Source organism: Bos grunniens, chromosome 18 (assembly GCF_055505025.1).
Source record: "Bos grunniens cultivar Pamir isolate PY7600 chromosome 18, Bosgru_T2T1.0, whole genome shotgun sequence".
NCBI classification, from domain to species: Eukaryota; Metazoa; Chordata; class Mammalia; order Artiodactyla; family Bovidae; genus Bos; species Bos grunniens.
Genome location: NC_141182.1, coordinates 59,243,291 through 59,262,436, shown reverse-complemented (window position 1 = coordinate 59,262,436; position 19,146 = coordinate 59,243,291). Strand labels below are relative to the sequence as shown.

Below are 19,146 nucleotides of genomic sequence, written 5' to 3'. Positions count from 1 at the left end.
CCCTGGTAACTGTCCCTCTCCTACAAAAAGCCCAGTCCTTTTAACATCTTGCCTACTCTGTTCAACGTCAGTTGGTAGAACATTATGTTTTATAACAGGCTGGACTATGTACAGAAGGGCTTCCGGATCCTACTGACCATGATGAGTCATGTCCTAGTTTTACATTATTTTCTGCCCTCCCTATTGCGAAATCACACACACTATTAAATTTTGTAATTCAGGCTGTGTGTTTTTCCAGGAAACATGGATGTGAATGAATTGTATCTAATGAAGTCAGCCCCTTCATCTCATTGATTCCTTCCCAGACACCATCATGAAACACATGTAGGAAATGCATTTGATCAATGTATTACCAGAGCCAAGCTCTTAGAGCTCACCACACAACAGGCCAATAAACTGAGAGACTACTTGTTGGGCAAGGAATATTGACTTTATTCAGAAAGCTAGGAGACCAAAAAATGGTGGACTACTGTCCCAAAGAATCATCTTTGCTGAGTTAGAATTCAGGTTTCTTTTACACGAAAAGATCTCTATAGCTTCTCTTCAAATACGGACTTACTGCAGCTGCTGAGAACCTGAACTAAAGTCATCAGAGAATACATAGAGTGAAAAACGTAAAGGATTTGCCACAACCACTGAGTCTGGTAAGTATGGCTCCACTATGTTCTTATCTTGTGACTTTTGGGTAAGATCCTTGCCACACACATTACACTGCTTTGTGTTTTCTCCAGGATAAATACTTTGATATTACTGGTGAGATGTGAGATGTGAGGATAGGGTTTTCTTTTCTTTTTTTAACATTTGTGAAATTGGTGAGGAGTCTTTATAGAATGAATTCATGTTCTAAACACCTGACTAATAAATACATATGTATCTGGCTTCTACCCAGTATGAATTTTCTCATGAAACCTAAGATGTTGCCACACTCACGATATTTGTATGGTTTCTCAGTAGTATGAATTATCTGACCAACAGTAGGGTGTGAATTTTGAACTTTGAATTTTGAAGACTTCTACCATATACCACATTCACATAAGTTTCTCTTATGTATGATTTTTCTGATGTTTAGTGAGCGCTGAGACGTGAGTAAAGGATTTTCCACACTCGAAACATTTGAAAGGTTTCTCTATATGTATTCTCCGATGTCTTTTAAGGTGTGAATTTCGACTGAAGAACTTGCCACACTCATTACATCTGAAAGGTCTCTCTCCAGTATGAATTCTCCAGTGAAGTAGAAGATGTGGTTTTTTACGGAAGACTTTTCCACACGCATCACATTTGTAACGGTTCTCACCAGTATGAATTGTCTGATGCTTTAAAAGGATTGACTTTACACGAAAGGCCTTGCCACACTCATCACATTTGTAAGGTTTCTCACCACTATGAATTGTCTGATGACTTAAAAGGGTTGACTTGACACGAAAGGCCTTGCCACACTCATCACATTTGTAAGGTTTCTCTCCAGTATGAATTGTCTGATGCTTTAAAAGGATTGACTTTACACGAAAGGCCTTGCCACACTCATCACATTTGTAAGGTTTCTCTCCAGTATGAACTGTCTGATGATTTAAAAGGTATGACTTTAAACGAAAGGCCTTGCCACACTCATCACATTTGTAAGGTTTCTCTCCAGTATGAATTGTCTGATGCCTTAAAAGGGTTGACTTTACAGGAAAGGCCTTGCCACACTCATCACATTTGTAAGGTTTCTCTCCAGTATGAACTGTCTGATGATTTAAAAGGTTTGACTTTACAGAAAACGCCTTGCCACACTCATCACATTTGTAAGGTTTCTCACCAGTATGAACTGTTTGATGACTTAAAAGCTTTGATTTTACACGAAAGGCCTTGCCACACTCATCACATTTGTAAGGTTTCTCTCCAGTATGAACTGTCTGATGACTTAAAAGGGTTGACTTTACACGAAAAGCCTCGCCACACTCATCACATTTGTAAGGTTTCTCTCCAGTATGAACTGTCTGATGACTTAAAAGGGTTGACTTTACACGAAAAGCCTCGCCACACTCATCACATTTGTAAGGTTTCTCTCCAGTATGAACTGTCTGATGACTTAAAAGGGTTGACTTTACACGAAAAGCCTCGCCACACTCATCACATTTGTAAGGTTTCTCTCCAGTATGAACTGTCTGATGACTTAAAAGGGTTGACTTTACACGAAAAGCCTCGCCACACTCATCACATTTGTAAGGTTTCTCTCCAGTATGAACTGTCTGATGACTTAAAAGGGTTGACTTTACACGAAAAGCCTCGCCACACTCATCACATTTGTAAGGTTTCTCTCCAGTATGAAGTGTCTGATGACTTAAAAGGGTTGATTTTACACGAAAGGCCTTGCCACACTCACATTTGTAAAATTTCTCTCCAGTATGAACTGTCTGATGCCTTACAAGTGTTGACTTTACACGAAAGGCCTCGTGACACTCATCACATTTGTAAAGTTTCTGTCCAGTATGAACTGTCTGATGACTTAAAAGGGTTGACTTTACACGAAAGGCCTCACCACACTCATGACATTTGTAAGGTTTCTCTCCAGTATGAAGTGTCTGATGACTTAAAAGCTTTGACTTTACACAAAAGGCCTTGCCACACTCATCACATTTGTAAGGCTTCTCTCCAGTATGAACTATCTGATGACCAGCAAAGTTTGAATTTCTGCCAAAGACTTTGTCACATATATCACATTTAAATAATTTCTTTCCTGTATGAATTTTCTTATGTCTCCTGAGGTCTGAGCTGTGAGTAAAGGCCTTGCCACACTTATCACATTTGTAAGGTTTCTCTCCAATATGAACTGTCTGATGATTTAAAAGGTATGACTTTACACGAAAGGCCTTGCCACACTCATCACATTTGTAAGGTTTGTCTCCAGTATGAACCCTCTGATGACCAGCAAACTTTGCATTTCGCTTGAAGACTTTCTCACATATATCACATTTAAATAATTTCTTTCCTGTATGAATTTTCTTATGTCTCCTGAGTTGTGAACTGTGAGTAAAGGCCTTGCCACACTCATCACATTTGTAAAGTTTCTCTCCAGTATGAACTGTCTGATGACTTAAAAGGATTGACTTTCCATGAAAGGCCTTGTCACACCCATCACATTTGTAAAGTTTTTTCTTGTGTATTTTGAGTTCTTGCATTATTACTGAAGGATTCATATAACCATTCCCATATATATTAGAAACACTGGTTTGGACACAAGGAGGAATTCTTTGAAGTGGTGAAAATGAGAAACTGTTGTTGACAGACCTTTCAACTTCATAATATTCAGAAATTATCCTGCCAGTTTGAAATATCTGCAGTTTATCCTGAAAGTTAAATCCAAACCTATTTCCAAAGGGCTTGATTCCTGCATCCTTTATCTCACGCGAACCTCTTCCATTAGGCACATTTCCATTAAGGCTTACAGGTGTTCCTTTGTAATTTTTTTGGTCATCTCTCCCCTGACACTCAAAGCCACACATATTTTCCTCACTTTCCCAAAGATGAAAATGTTTGATTTCACAGCTTTCAGGTCTTCCCAGCATCAATGTTTGGAATGTTTCTAGTTTATCACTGTTCACTTCCAGTTGTAAATGCTTGATCACATGTGTAGGAGAAATATCTACAAAATAAAAAGAATCATAGGTATCCTGCTCACAATAATTCAAAAATAAATGTTTCATGTTGAATATATGTTATACCAAAAGTAATACTTATGCCAAGTTATGAAACACCACAATGATGACCTTAAGTTTTTAGAAACACTAAAGGAATAGAATTCTTAACTTAAGAAAGCATAACATAAATTCACCGTTAAGGTAGCCTAGTTTTAAAAACCATATGCCAAACACACTCACATTGGACAATCTTACGCCAACTCTCAAAAACAGAATATTTTTCTATCAGGACCCTTAGGAAGGTATCAATCAACAGTTGTCTCAAATTGAAAAGAAAAATATTACACTATCACTGTATTCTGCATACTTACTATACATAAATAAATTCTAAACAAAATATTGTATATTGTAACAGTAAATAATCCAAAACCAAGCTTACCCAGTTAATAACTATTCATAATTGGTTGTTTACAATTGAAAACAAATGAGAAAGTGAAGAATATGACTAAAACAATCTTTTGGAAACAACGTAGTTTTCTAAATCTGCTATAGAACTACGTACCCAAAAAGAAAAGGCATTTTACAACGTTAACAAGTAGTATGTGTCAGCTGTATTGCAGAATACATGCTAAAAGACCATCATCTGTAAATGATACATAAATTGAGACGTAAAATATTCACCAGTTTTCTTACAGCCAATAAACAAAGCAATCCCTACCTATGTTGTTGTTGTTCAGTCGCTCAGTCGTGTTTGACTCTTTGCGACCTGTGGACTGTAGCTCACCGGACTCCTCTGTCCATGGGATTTCCCAAGCAAGAATAGTGGAGTATGTTGCCATTTCCTTCTCCATGGGATCTTCCTGACTCAGGGATCAAACCTGCATCTTCTGCATTAGCAGGTGAATTCTTTACCACCGAGCCATCAAGGAAGGCTAATCTCTACCCATGTACTATTCTTAATTACCTAGTTTAATGGCACCAAAATAAAATAAATAAAGAGCGCTCTTTGTGTATTTATTGACTAGGGTCAGACACAATATTGCTGAAAAATGTTGCAAGTGAAAAGCATACAAGATATAATGTAGTTGAGGTTTGACAGAAAACAAAATTCTGTAAAGCCATTATCCTTCAATTAAAATATAAATAAAAATTTAAAAAGATAAAATGTAGATAAAGTCATATCATAAAAAACATGACAGAATATAGATATCACCTTTTTTAAACAAAAATACATTTTGAGTATTTACTATAAAACATGTACTACTCACAGCACTAATTTGCTTTAAAAGGCTTGAGGTAAATTAACATGCTTTTCTCTAATCAGAGCAGGAGACACATCCAATTGGTGCACAAAGTGGTAAGAGAACCAGGATATGAATCTGAACCTACAGACTGAGAAAACTTATTTGTAAACATGACCACCCACCAAATGAATAGACTAGAAAATATTAAAAAAAGAAAAAAAGAAAAAAAAAATACAAGGAACTTAGAAAGAAAATGTCAAGGAAGATACAAGTCAGAAGTAGTCTGTTTAACTATTATTCAACCATCCCATCTTGAAATGGGTTGTGAGTCATCATGGATGCACAGAGTGATTTAGGTCATGTCCTGAGAAACTTGTTCAATAGATGACCAGACATTATCTTTACAGTGAGAGTATGTAGAACGTGGAGGGATGTGATAGGTACGAACAATGTTTCCATCCATATCAAGGTACTATGTGAGGAATGGTCAGGATGAAGAAAGGGCCTGCATGAAGCATAGGGTACACAGGTTTATATCAGATATCAGCTTGTGACTGCATGTCTTTGTGAAAATAACTGAGAGCACAAACTAATATACTGACATTAAAAGAAAAGAACTGGTTCAGTAAGCTTATGGGCATTATACTATGGGTATGGGACAGAAACAAGAGAGATTTTAAAAGTGACTGTGATATATGGAGAAAGCAGGATAATACCTGTTATACTATTTACAATGGAATGTATCGAACTGTGAATTTTGTAAGTTACAATGGAATGCTTATATTCAAGAAAAACATACACAATATTCCAGGATATTGTGTAAGAATCTTATCAGCAGAAATCAGAAGGAAAATCCAGGAAAAGGCTATCTAAACCTGGGTTCCTCTGTCAAGTATGATTAACCTCTCTATTGGACATTTATTTCATTTCTTCTTCCACACATGTTCATCTCAAGATCGAGGAGTATCAAAGAAAAGGAGGGATTGAAACTGACTCTGGAAGACCTTCCCAGTTACAAAAGCCTTTCTGAGGCATCCAACTCTTTTTTGTAGAAAAAAGGCTTTATTCTCCTAGACCTTCCCTGAGTTCAAAAGAGCAGATTCAAACAGTTACTAATACATAAAAGGACATAAAAGGATCATACCATGATCAAGTGGGATTTATTGCAGGGATGCAAGATTTCTCAATATCCACAAGTTAATCACTATGATACAACCACATTAACAGTTGAAGACTAAAAACCATATGATCATCAATAGATGCAGAAAAGGTTCTGACAAAATTCAAGTGCCATTTATGATAAAAACCCTTCAGAAAGTCAGCACAGATGGACCCTACCTCAACATAATTAAGACTGTATATGTCAAATACACAGCTAACATCATACTCAACAGGGAAACACTGAAAGCATTCCCCTTAACAACATGAATAAGACAAGAATGTTCACTATTGCCACTTCTATTGAATATATTTTTGGAAGTCCTAGCCACAACAATCAGAAAGGAAAAAGAAACAAAAGGAATTCAAGTTAAAAAAAATTAAAAAGAAGTAAAACTGTCACTATGATGCTACAGACAGAAAATCCCGAAGATGCCACCAGATGACTACTAGACCTCATCAATGAACAGAGTCAACTTACTGGATACAAAATATATAAAAAACTGCTACATTTCTATACACTAATAATGATATATCACAAAGTGAAATTAATGAAACAATCCCATTCACCATCTCATAGAAAAGAATAAAATTCTAAGGAATAAACCTACCTAAGAAGTCAAAAGAACTGTACTCATAAAACTATAAGATGCTGATGACTGATACCAAAGATGACACAAACAGATGGCACAAACATATACATAAGAAGTAACACTGTCAAAATGACCATACTATCCAAGGCAATCGACATATTCAATGCAACCCTTATCAAATTAACAATGACATATTTCATAAAACAAAGAAAAACTTAATTTGTACCAAAATACAAAAGACTTTGATATCTAAAATGATCTTGACAAAGAACAGAGCTGGAGGAATCATGTTCCCTGAGTTCAGACTACACTACAAACTGAGAGTCAACAAAGTGAAAGTGAAGTTGCTCAGTCGTGTCCAATTCTTTGTGACCCCATCGACTGTAGCCTACCAGGTACCTCTGTCCATGGGATTCTCCAGGTAAGAATACTGAAGTGGGTTGCCATTTCCTTCTCCAGCAGATCTTCCTGACCCAGGGAGTGAACCTGGACCTGGGTCTCCTGCATTGTAGGCAGATGGCTTTACCGTCTGAGCCACCAGGGAAGTCGTATGAAGATGGCACAAAACAGAAACACAGATTGGTAGAACAGGAGAGAAAACCCAGAAATAAACCAGTTTACTTAGAGTCAATTATTGTATAACAAAGGAGGAAAGAATACAGAATGAAGAAATCTCTTCAATAAGTGATGCTGGCATAAATGGATAGTTATATGAAAAAGAATGAAATTACAACATTCTCTAACACCACATACAAAAATAAACTCAAACTGTGTTAAACATCTAAATGCAAGGCCAGATACTATAAAATTCATAGTGGAAAACAAATCCAAAACACTGATATAAATGTCAGCAAATTTTTTTTGGATCTATCTCTTACAGTCATGGTAATAAAAGCAAAATCAAACAAATGAGACCTAATTAAATTTAAAACCTTTTTGCAAAGCAAAGGAAACCAAAAAAAGAACAAAAATTCAACTTTTGGATTAGGAGACTATATATGCAAATGATGATACCTATAGGGGATTTATTTCCAAAATATACAAACAGTTCACACAGCTTAATATCAAAACAAACAAACAACCCAATCAAAAACTGGGCAGAAGATCAAAACAGATATTTCTCCAAAGGAGACAAACAGATGGCCAACAGTCACCTGAAAAGATGTTTGACATCTCTACTTATGAGAGAAATGCAAATCAAAACCACAAAAATGTATCACCTCACACTGGTCAGAATGACCACCATCAAAAAGTCTACAAACAATAAATGCTTGAGAGGGTGTGAAGAAAAGAGAACCCTCCTGCACTGTTGGAAGGAACATAAATTGGTACTGCCACTTTGGAGAAGGTTCCATAAAGAACTAAAAATAGAGCTATCACATGAACTAGCAATTCCAATCCTGGGCATATATCCAGAAAGGATGAAAACTAATTCAAAATGATACACGCACCCCAATGTTTTAGCAGCACTATTTATACCAGGCAAAACATGGCAGCAACCTAAATGTTCACTGACAAAGGGATAAAGAATATGTGGTACATATATACAAGGGAATATTGTGAAGTGAAAGTAGCTCAGCCGTGTCCAACTCTTTAAGACCCCATGGCCTGCAGCCTGCCAGACTCCCCTGTCCATGAAATTCTCGAGGCAACAACACTGGAGTGGGTTGCCACCTCCACAGCATAAAACACAATGAAGTAATGCCTTTTGCAGCAATATAGACAGACTTAGGGATTATTCTAAGTGAAATCAGACAGAAAAAGACAAATATCATAGGATATTTTATGTTGAACTGAAATAAATGATACAAATGAATTTATTCACAAAATAAACTCACCAGCATAAAAAACAAACTTATAGTTACCAAAGGGGATAGTACAGGATGATGATGGGGGCAGAAAAGGGAGAGATAAATTAGGAGTCTAAATATATACAAACTAATATTTATACAAAACAGATAAACAACAAGAACCTACGATATAGCTCAGGGAACTATACTGAGTATCTTGTAAACTGCTGTATACCTGAAACACAACATTGTAAATTAACTATACCTAAAAAGTGGAGAAGGAAATGGCAGCCCACTCCAGTATTCTTGCCTGGAGAATCCCAGGGACAGAGGAGCCTGGTGGGTTGCTGTATATGGGGTCTCACAGAGTTGGATACAGCTGAAGCGACTTGGCATGCATGCATGCATTGGAGAAGGAAATGGAAACCCATGCCAGTGTTTTTGCCTGGAGAATCCCAGGGACAGAGGAGCCTGGTGGGCTGCCCTCTGTGCGGTCGCACAGAGTCACACACGACTGATGTGACTTAGCAGCAGCAGCATACCTAAAAAGAATGGTAAAAACAAAAACAAAAACATCTCTTGCGGAGACGTTCAAAAGATGTTTCATAAGGGTGTAAAAACTACTAAATGGGGGGAGCAGTCTATGAAACAAGACATATTGACAAAACTGAATATCCACCAGCAAAAGAATTTACTTGGAACATTATCTTACACTATAGACAAAAATGAACTCAAAATGGTTCAAAGACCTAAACCTAAGTCCCAAATGTATAAAACTAGAAGTAAACGTGCAGGAAATGTTTCTGGAAATTGGACCCACAAATGATTTACCAGATATAACACCAAAAGCACAGGCCACAAAATAAAACCAGATATCAAAATTGAACTACATCAAAATTATAAACTACTGTGCATTAAAGTGCAGTGAGTTTGAAAAGACAATCAACAGTAAAAGAGAAAATATGTGGAAGTCATACACCTGATAGTAAATGAGTACAAAGAATATATAAAGAATTTTAAGAGGGACCAATCACCAGTTCCACCATAGGGACTATTCCCCAATCAACCATCCAACGCATTGCAAATACAAAACAGAAACACTAAGAGTAACACAGAAATTTGAACTCAAGGATAAAATAAAAAATGCCTACAATGCACAGAACAACAGTGCAGCCAATAGCCTCATAGATATGAGAATGTGAACTTGGACAAAGTTGTCCTGGGATAAATTCCCATAGCATTGACAGAGGCTAAAATATATGGTCCTTGTTACACATGAACAACACTGTCACGGTGCCCTTGACAGAGTCTCCAAAGCCAGAAAATAACCTGGAAAGATGTATCGGGCTCTCGTGATACTTTCTCTCTCATAATCCTAGAACATGCTGACCACTCTACTGGATAGCTTCAAGTGGTGACTTTGTGCAGAGCAAGAAAATAACATTAGGAATAGTGTCTCCATCACAGTTTTCTGTTACCTAGTAAATCCACTCCACAGAGACTCACCAGAGGCTGCCAATTAAACATAGGTGGATTATCACAGCAAGGAAACCAGATAAAATTTCAGACCCTCAGGAATATATTTCAAAGAAATTTAAGAGGTAAAAGGATACAAAGTAAGGAGAATGTAACATCAGGAACAGTTGACATTCCCAGACTGGGTAGGGCAGCACAAGAGTAACATTAATACAACATGAAGGTCAGACATCACAGCATCTTCAGATGGGACCATGCGCTCGACCTACAGATGGCCAACTAAGAGCCTGCGAGATTCACATATGCTCCCCTTGTAGGATCTAGGATCAAAACTCTCCTTACATTTTCCTAAGTAACAACCACAGAGGATCCAATCCACCAACTTGTCCCACTCCTAAACAGAAAAAAACAGCCCTTTTGAGATACTCGTTTTTCTTTATACATTGTATTTTTGGCTATTTTTACATCACTCCCCACTGTCCAGAGCTTTTTCTCATGCTCCAATGTGGAGATACTATTTAGATCAGAAACAGAAATTCTGGGACTCCCCTGGTGATCCAGTGGTTTAGACTCTGCATTTCCAATGCAGGGGGTGCAGGTTTGATCCTTAGTCAGGGAACTAATGGAGAAGGCAATGGCAAGCCACTCCAGTACTCTTGCCTAGAAAATCCCATGGGTGGAGGAGCCTGGTAGGCTTCAGTCCATGGGGTTGCTACCAGTCGGATGCAACTGAGCCACTTCACTTTCACTTTTCACTTTCACATAATGGAGAAGGAAATGGCAACCCACTCCAGTGTTCTTGCCTGGAGAATCCCAGGGATGGCAGAGCCTGATGGGCTGCTGTCTATGGGGTCGCACAGAGTCGGACACGACTGAAACCACTTAGCAGCAGCAGGGAACTGAGATTCCACATGCAGAATGGTGCAGCCAAAAAAAAGTAAACAAGCAAGCAAAAACAAACAAATAGGTATTCAGCGTTATCAGAAGAAAGAGATCTAAAGTGCTGTGGATTTTTTGACTGAGCCAAAAGTCAAAAGGTAGAAAATAGGAAATCGGGTTTTGGATATTTTTTTAACATTTGCCAGTGAGCTTTGTACATAATTAAGCTCTGGGACAACCTCAGATATGACATGAAACAGACACAGCATCTGAAGAGGGTCAGTTTAACCTTGTGAAGCTGTGTCATACCCCAGTCACCAGAATTCTCAGATGAAAGACATCAGGGCCTCCCAAGGGGGCACGCAGGGAAAATGCAGATACCCAAGGGCAGCTCGGGAAGGAAGTCATCCTCACCCACAGATAGCAGGTTCCTGTAGGTCTCCAGCATCACTTCCCTGTACAAGGCCCTCTGAGCAGGGTCCAGGAATTCCCACTCCTCTTGAGTGAATTCGATGGCCACATCCTCACAGGTCAGCAGTTCCTGAAATGAAACCACATGTCACCAAAATGGCCATGAAAAGTTCTCATTTTCATGCAAAAGAGAAAGGGTAGTAAGGGCTAAGGATTGACTTGGTTCAAGTATGTGTTCTAACAGATCCATGCAGGGGTATCTGGAGAAATTATGGATCTCTAATTTTAATTTCTTATGCTTTTCCCTAAGACCTTATGAGATCCTCCAATTAATATGGATTTTTCATCATTGTTCAAAATCCATGAAGTATATAAACATAAAGCTCAACACTGTTTTGGCTATATAGAAGTGTCAGATATTATGTTCTACCCAGTGAGTGCAATTCATTATCTAGATGAGGTACAGTATGAGTGGTGTCTTCAGAGATGACGAAATCCACAGCACTTTTAATGGAAAGGTCAAAATTTTCAGTTATGATGTTGATAACAGCAGCAAGGATCAAAAGTGTCTGAAGGCTTCCTATTGCTCTAAATTACTGTAATACTACTCTAAACATTAAATAAGTACTTTACAGGCAAGAACCTGTCATCAATGTAATAGCTCATTAAAGAATGATCTGTTCCCACCTTACAGAAGAAAACCTGTGTCACAGACACTCTGAGAAACTCGACTCAGATCAAGAAGGTTAAGAAATGTTACATGAAGCACCTGAACTCAGAAGCTTGGGCTCAGCAACTGAAGCTTAAGCATCTAACAGTTAAGTAATACAGAGAACATTAAAAGTCCTTTGACAGAGGGCTTCTAAAGAAAACTTGAAAGAAGTCCAAGGTGAGCCTCCTCCCTGCCCCTCTGTCTTCTCTGCAAGGGGAGCAGCTCTCGGGCCTTGGGCCTTCATCCCTTGAAAATGGACACCTGTGCCAAATTAGTCTCTACCCCCTCCCTGATCAGGAGAAGCTCCTCCCTGTTGAGTGATCACTGTCCACAGTGGTGGTGAAGGACTGGAGACACTGACCCATGAGAGCCACAGCAGCTTGGCAGCCCCAGGTCCCCCCAGCCATCTCACTTATTCCTAGCCTCAGCTTCCAAACCAGTGCCATTTCAAAGGACTTTGACACAGCAGCCAAGTTCCCTGGAGCTGGAGCTGCCACAGTAAGGGTGGCTGGCTCCAGGCCTGGAAGTGGGACTGTGTTCGGGAGCTTCATCACTGTTATGCCAGGAACCCTTCTCTCAAACAATAGCTCTTCTAAGTCATGGGCTTGGCCCTCAAAGGCCATGGGGCTCTTTTGCCTGATGGTGGTCTAGCTCATCTTCTTCACGATGTGAAGGAGCTGTTTCCACCTCCCATAGTTCTTTCTCCTTTGTCTGCCCTGTATGTTCCCTTTCCTGTAACTCCTCAGGCAGCCTGGGGAAAGTGGTGGGCTCAGGGTTTGGCAGAAGGAAAACAAATAAATATTGTATTAATATGAAAAAAAAAAAGTCCACAGTGAACAATTTGGAATGGCATGAAAGGTCATTATAGACGTGGATACAGAAACAACTGTTAGTAATTTACTACTTAAAAAACTAACAGGATCGTTTAGAAAATTCCAAGGCCACAGATTATACTGATAACATAATTTCAACTGAAAAAAAAAAAAGGTGATACGTAGTTTTAAAATCATGATGTCAGGTTATTTATTTGACTTTTTTCTTGTTTCTTGAGTTATGCCTGTATTGCTATGAACTTTCCCCTTAGGACTGCTTTTATAGTGTCCCACAGGTTTTGGGTTGTTGTGTTTTCATTTTCATTCGTTTCTATGCAAATTTTGATTTCTTTTTTGATTTCTTCTGTGATTTGTTGGCTATTCAGTAGCGTGTTGTTCAGCCTCCATATGTTGGAATTCTTAATAGTTTTTCTCCTGTAATTGAGATCTAATCTTACTAAATTGTGGTCAGAAAAGATGCATGGAATGATTTCAATTTTTTTGAATTTACAAGGCTAGATTTATGGCCCAGGATGTGATCTATCCCAGAGAAGGTTCCGTGTGCGCTTGAGAAAAAGGTGAAATTCATTGTTTTGGGATGAAATGTCCTATAGATATCAATTAGGTCTAACTGGTCTATTGTATCGTTTAAAGTTTGTGTTTCCTTGTTAATTTTCTGTTTAGTTGATCTATCCATAGGTGTGAGTGGGGTATTAAAGTCTCCCACTATTATTGTGTTATTGTTAATTTCTCCTTTCATACTTGTTAGCATTTGTCTTGCATATTGCAGTGCTCCTATGTTGGATGCATATATATTTATAATTGTTATATCTTCTTCTTGGATTGATCCTTTGATCATTATGTAGTGACCATCTTTGTCTCTTTTCACAGCCTTTGTTTTAAAGTCTATTTTATCTGATATGAGTATTGCTACTCCTGCTTTCTTTTGGTCCCTATTTGCACAGAAAATCTTTTTCCAGCTCTTCACTTTCAGTCTGTATGTGTCCCCTGTTTTGAGGTGGGTCTCTTGTAGACAACATATGTAGGGGTCTTGTTTTTATATCCATTCAGCCAGTCTTTGTCTTTTGGTTGGGGCATTCAACCCATTTACGTTTAAGGTAATTATTGATAAGTATGATCCCGTTGCCATTTACTTTATTGTTTTGGGTTCGAATTTATACACCCTTTTTGTGTTTCCTGTCTAGAGAATATCCTTTAGTATTTGTTGGAGACCTGGTTTAGTGGTGCTGAATTCTCTCAGCTTTTGCTTGTCTGTAAAGCTTTTGATTTCTCCTTCATATTTGAATGAGATCCTTGCTGGTACAATAATCTGGGCTGTAGGTTATTTTCTTTCATCACTTTAAGTATGTCTTGCCATTCCCTCCTGGCTTGAAGAGTTTCTATGAAAGATCAGCTGTTATCCTTATGGGAATTCCCTTGTGTGTTATTTGTTGTTTTTCCCTTGCTGCTTTTAATATTTGTTCTTTGTGTTTGATCTTTGTTAATTTGATTAATATGTGTCTTGGGGTGTTTCACCTTGGGTTTATCCTGTCTGGGACTCTCTGGGTTTCTTGGACTTGAGTGATTATTTCCTTCTCCATTTTAGGGAAGTTTTCAACTATTATCTCCTCAAGTATTTTCTCATGGTCTTTCTTTTGTCTTCTTCTTCCGGGACTCCTATGATTCGAATGTTGTAGTGTTTAATATTGTCCTGGAGGTATCTGAGATTGTCCTCATTTCTTTTAATTCGTTTTAATTCTTTTAACTCTACACTTAAAGCAACTAGAAAAGGAAGAAATGAAGAACCCCAGGGTTAGTAGAAGGAAAGAAATGTTAAAAATTAGGGCAGAAATAAATGCAAAATAAACAAAAGATACCATAGCAAAAATCAACAAAGCCAAAAGCTGGCTCTTTGAGAGGATAAATAAAATTGACAAACCATTAGCCAGACTCATCAAGAAACAAAGGGAGAAAAATCAAATCAATAAACTTAGAAATGAAAATGGAGAGACCACAACAGACAATACAGAAATACAAACGATCACAAGAGACTACTACCAGCAATTATATGCCAATAAAATAGACAACGTGGAAGAAATGGACAAATTCTTAGAAAAGTACAACTTTCCAAAACTCGACCAGGAAGAAATAGAAAATCTTAACAGACCCATCACAAGCTCGGAAATTGAAACTGGAATCAGAAATCTTCCAGCAAACAAAAGCCCAGGTCCAGATGGCTTCACAGCTGAATTCTACCAAAAATTTAGAGAAGAGATAACACCTATCCTACTCAAACTCTTCCAGAAAATTGCAGAGGAAGGTAAACTTCCAAACTCATTCTATGAGGCCACCATCACCCTAATACCAAAACCTGACAAAGATGCCACAAAAAAAGAAAACTACAGGCCAATGTCACTGATGAACATAGATGCAAAAATCCTTAACAAAATTCTAGCAATCAGAATCCAACAACACATTAAAAAGATCATACACCATGACCAAGTGGGCTTTATCCCAGGGATGCAAGGATTCTTCAATATCCGCAAATCAATCAATGTAATACAACACATTAACAAATTGAAAAATAAAAACCATATGATTATCTCAATAGATGCAGAGAAAGCCTTTGACAAAATTCAACATCCTTTTATGATAAAAACTCTCCAGAAAGCAGGAATAGAAGGAACATACCTCAACATAATAAAAGCTATATATGACAAACCCACAGCAAACATTACCCTCAATGGTGAAAAATTGAAAGCATTTCCTCTAAAGTTAGGAACAAGACAAGGGTGTCCACTTTCACCATTACTATTCAACATAGTTTTGGAAGTTTTGGCCACAGGAATCAGAGCAGAAAAAGAAATAAAAGGAATCCAAATTGGAAAAGAAGTAAAACTCTCACTGTTTGCAGATGACATGATCCTCTACATAGAAAACCCTAAAGATTCCATCAGAAAATTACTAGAACTAATCAATGAATATAGTAAAGTTGCAGGATATAAAATCAACACACAGAAATCCCTTGACTTCCTATACACTAATAATGAGAAAATAGAAAGAGAAATTAAGGAAACAATCCCATTCACCATTGCAACAAAAAGAATAAAATATTTAGGAATGTATCTACCTAAGGAAACTAAAGACCTATATATAGAAAACTATAAAACACTGGTGAAAGAAATCAAAGAGGACACTAATAGATGGAGAAATATACCATGTTCATGGATTGGAAGAATCAATATAGTGAAAATGAGTATACTACCCAAAGCAATTTATAGATTCAATGCAATCCCTATCAAGCTACCAACGGTATTCTTCACAGAGCTAGAACAAATAATTTCACAATTTGTATGGAAATACAAAAAACCTCGAATAGCCAAAGCAATCTTGAGAAAGAAGAATGGAACTGGAGGAATCAACCTGCCTGACTTCAGGCTCTACTACAAAGACACAGTCATCAAGACAGTGTGGTACTGGCACAAAGACAGAAATATCGATCAATGGAACAAAATAGAAAGCCCAGAGATAAATCCACACACATATGGACACCTTATCTTTGACAAAGGAGGCAAGAATATACAATGGATTAAAGACAATCTCTTTAACAAGTGGTGCTGGGAAAACTGGTCAACCACTTGTAAAAGAATGAAACTAGAACACTTTCTAACACCATACACAAAAATAAACTCAAAATGGATTAAAGATCTAAACATAAGACCAGAAACTATAAAACTCCTAGAGGAGAACATAGGCAAAACACTCTCTGACATACATCACAGCAGGATCCTCTATGACCCACCTCCCAGAATATTGGAAATAAAAGCAAAAATAAACAAATGGGACCTAATTAAACTTAAAAGCTTCTGCACATCAAAGGAAACTATAAGTAAGGTGAAAAGACAGCCTTCAGAGTGGGAGAAAATAATAGCAAATGAAGCAACTGACAAACAACTAATCTCAAAAATATACAAGCAACTCCTACAGCTCAATTCCAGAAAAATAAATGACCCAATCAAAAAATGGGCCAAAGAACTAAACAGACATTTCTCCAAAGAAGACATACAGATGGCTAACAAACACATGAAAAGATGTTCAACATCACTCATTATCAGAGAAATGCAAATCAAAACCACTATGAGGTACCATTTCACACCAGTCAGAATGGCTGTGATCCAAAAGTCTACAAGTAATAAATGCTGAAAAGGGTGTGGAGAAAAGGGAACCCTCTTACACTGTTGGTGGGAATGCAAACTAGTACAGCCACTATGGAGAACAGTGTGGAGATTCCTTAAAAAACTGGAAATAGAACTGCCTTATGACCCAGCAATCCCACTGCTGGGCATACGTGGGGAGCGAGCTCCGCCCGTGGCAAAGGTCATGAGGAAGGAGGCTTGACATACGCAAAGGCGGGATCAAGCCTCAGGAGTCTCCCTGGAAATTCTCGAGCATTTACACCCAAAACCAGAGTCTGCCTACTTTCTGCTTTGTGCTTTCACCTACACCTCTGACTTTACGGGGGGCTGTCCCCCACTACCTCTCTGAAAAAAGTTAGCTTACAGCTCCAGTTAATAATTCCTGGGTGTGACAGTGTTTAACTTACAAACTCCTTTGGAAATCCTCTAGCCTGCCTGAATAGGTTTTTCCGGCCACATGTGATTGTTCAGAGCCTCCCAACTGTGAGAGGCAGGAGATGTTCTAAACTGTCTAAACACAGATTCTTTTGAGTAGTTAAAAGATTGATTAGAAATTGTATTGGTGAAGGGATTTTCACTTGTTGGGCCAATGTTTGCTGCTAAGTTTCCATATCCCTTACCTGCTGTGTCCCTGGCAGTGTATTGATTAATATAATTGGTGTAAGTAGTAGCTTTAATGTTTGTAACCTGGGACCCTTGAGTTAATTCTTTTTCTTGTTGTAGCCCACCACACCTTTGCTCTGTAGAAATGCAACTTTATCTAATGCTTTTGGAGGGTGGCTCCTGACCAATCACCTTTAGAGAAAAATAAGTTTTCTGAAGAAAGGGTCTTAAAATGTTAACAGGCCTCCGGGCCAGAAGATGATGCAAATCACCTAAGCTTTTGCATATGATAAGTTTGCAGGAAGAAAGCCTGGCTTGCTGCCTGACTCTACCCCTTCCCCCCTTATCCTCTATGCATAACTTAAGGTATAAAAACTACTTTGAAAAATAAAGTGCGGGCCTTGTTCACCGAAACTTGGTCTCACCATGTCGTTCTTTCTCTTACCTTCTGGCTGAATTATTCAGCCTCTTTTCTCCACTGAATTTCCTCACTGAGCTATCCTTATTTCAGCCTCTTTTCTTCACTGAATTTTACTGAGCTATCCTCATTCTATTACTCTTTATATCTTTAATTAACATTTAATTAAGCAGTTGTTTCCTGATCTTCACCTACGCCGTCTCTCCTTCGAATACCCTGGATCAGCCGGGGCTGGTCCCCAGCAGGCATACACACTGAGGAATCCAGAATTGAAAGAGACACGTGTAACCCAATGTTCACTGCAGCACTGTTTATAATAGCCAGGACATGGAAGCAACCTAGATGTCCATCAGCAGATGAATGGATAAGAAAGCTTTGGTACATATACACAATGGAGTATTACTCAGCCATTGAAAAGAATACATTTGAATCCGTTCTAATGAGATGGATGAAACTGGAGCCTATTATACAGAGTGAAGTAAGCCATAAAGAAAAACACCAATACAGTACACTAATGCATATATATGGAATTTAGAAAAATGGTAACAATAACCCTGTATACGAGACAGCAAAAGAGACACCGATGTATAGAACAGTCTTTTGGACTTTGTGGGAGAGGGAGAGGGTGGGATGATTTGGGAGAATGGCATGGAAACACGTATAATATTATGCCAGTCCAGGTCTGATGCATGATACTGGATGCTTGGGGCTGGTGCACTGGGACGACCCAGAGGGATGGTATGGGGAGGGAGGAGGGAGGAGGGTTCAGGATGGGGAACACATGTATACCTGTGGCAGATTTATTTTGATATATGGCAAAACCAATAAAATATTGTAAAGTTAAATTTAAAAAAAAGTATCATTTGAAAAAAAAAATCATGATGTCTTCTATCTAAACCACAGACTTGCACATGCATGCATGCTTATCTATAAAAAATTAACTGACACGAAAGAATCGGTCTTTTGACAGATTTTTTGGAAAATTTTATATCATCCTTTTATTTACATGTATTTCAACATCTTTCAGATGATAAAAATGTATCCTTTGTACTCAGCTGAGTTTGTCAACAGGATTCTACACTACGCTACCAAAAGAAAACTTGTAAAAACATTAAAAAAAAAAAGAATACTTGAATTCAATTCATAATAAAATTACCATATACAAAGATACAAATACAATTTTATCCTTTTAAATTTACATAACAAGGCATTAACAGAAGCCAAAGACTTTCTT

The 19,146-nt window shown here is 38.0% G+C and overlaps 1 protein-coding gene and 1 pseudogene across 4 annotated transcripts in view; one reads left to right on the top strand and one right to left on the bottom strand.

Annotated features, from left to right (window-relative positions):
* Window positions 1-408: 408 nt before the first annotated feature.
* Window positions 409-19,146, bottom strand: part of LOC147354446 (uncharacterized) — a 36,578-nt gene continuing 17,840 nt past the window's right edge. For 3 of the 4 annotated variants that reach the window (XM_086354081.1, XM_086354082.1, XM_086354080.1), the window contains 2 exons: window positions 11,175-11,301; window positions 409-3,625 (listed from right to left, as the gene is read on the bottom strand). In XM_086354081.1, the coding sequence (XP_086210207.1) occupies window positions 1,044-3,625; window positions 11,175-11,301 (2,709 nt within the window). In that variant the 3' untranslated portion in view covers window positions 409-1,043. Of the gene's footprint in view, window positions 3,626-4,338; window positions 4,508-11,174; window positions 11,302-19,146 lie in introns of all 4 variants that reach the window. The other variant, XM_086354083.1, reaches the window with a different exon arrangement.
* LOC147354447 (ATP synthase F(0) complex subunit C2, mitochondrial pseudogene) lies at window positions 12,137-12,534 on the top strand (annotated as a pseudogene).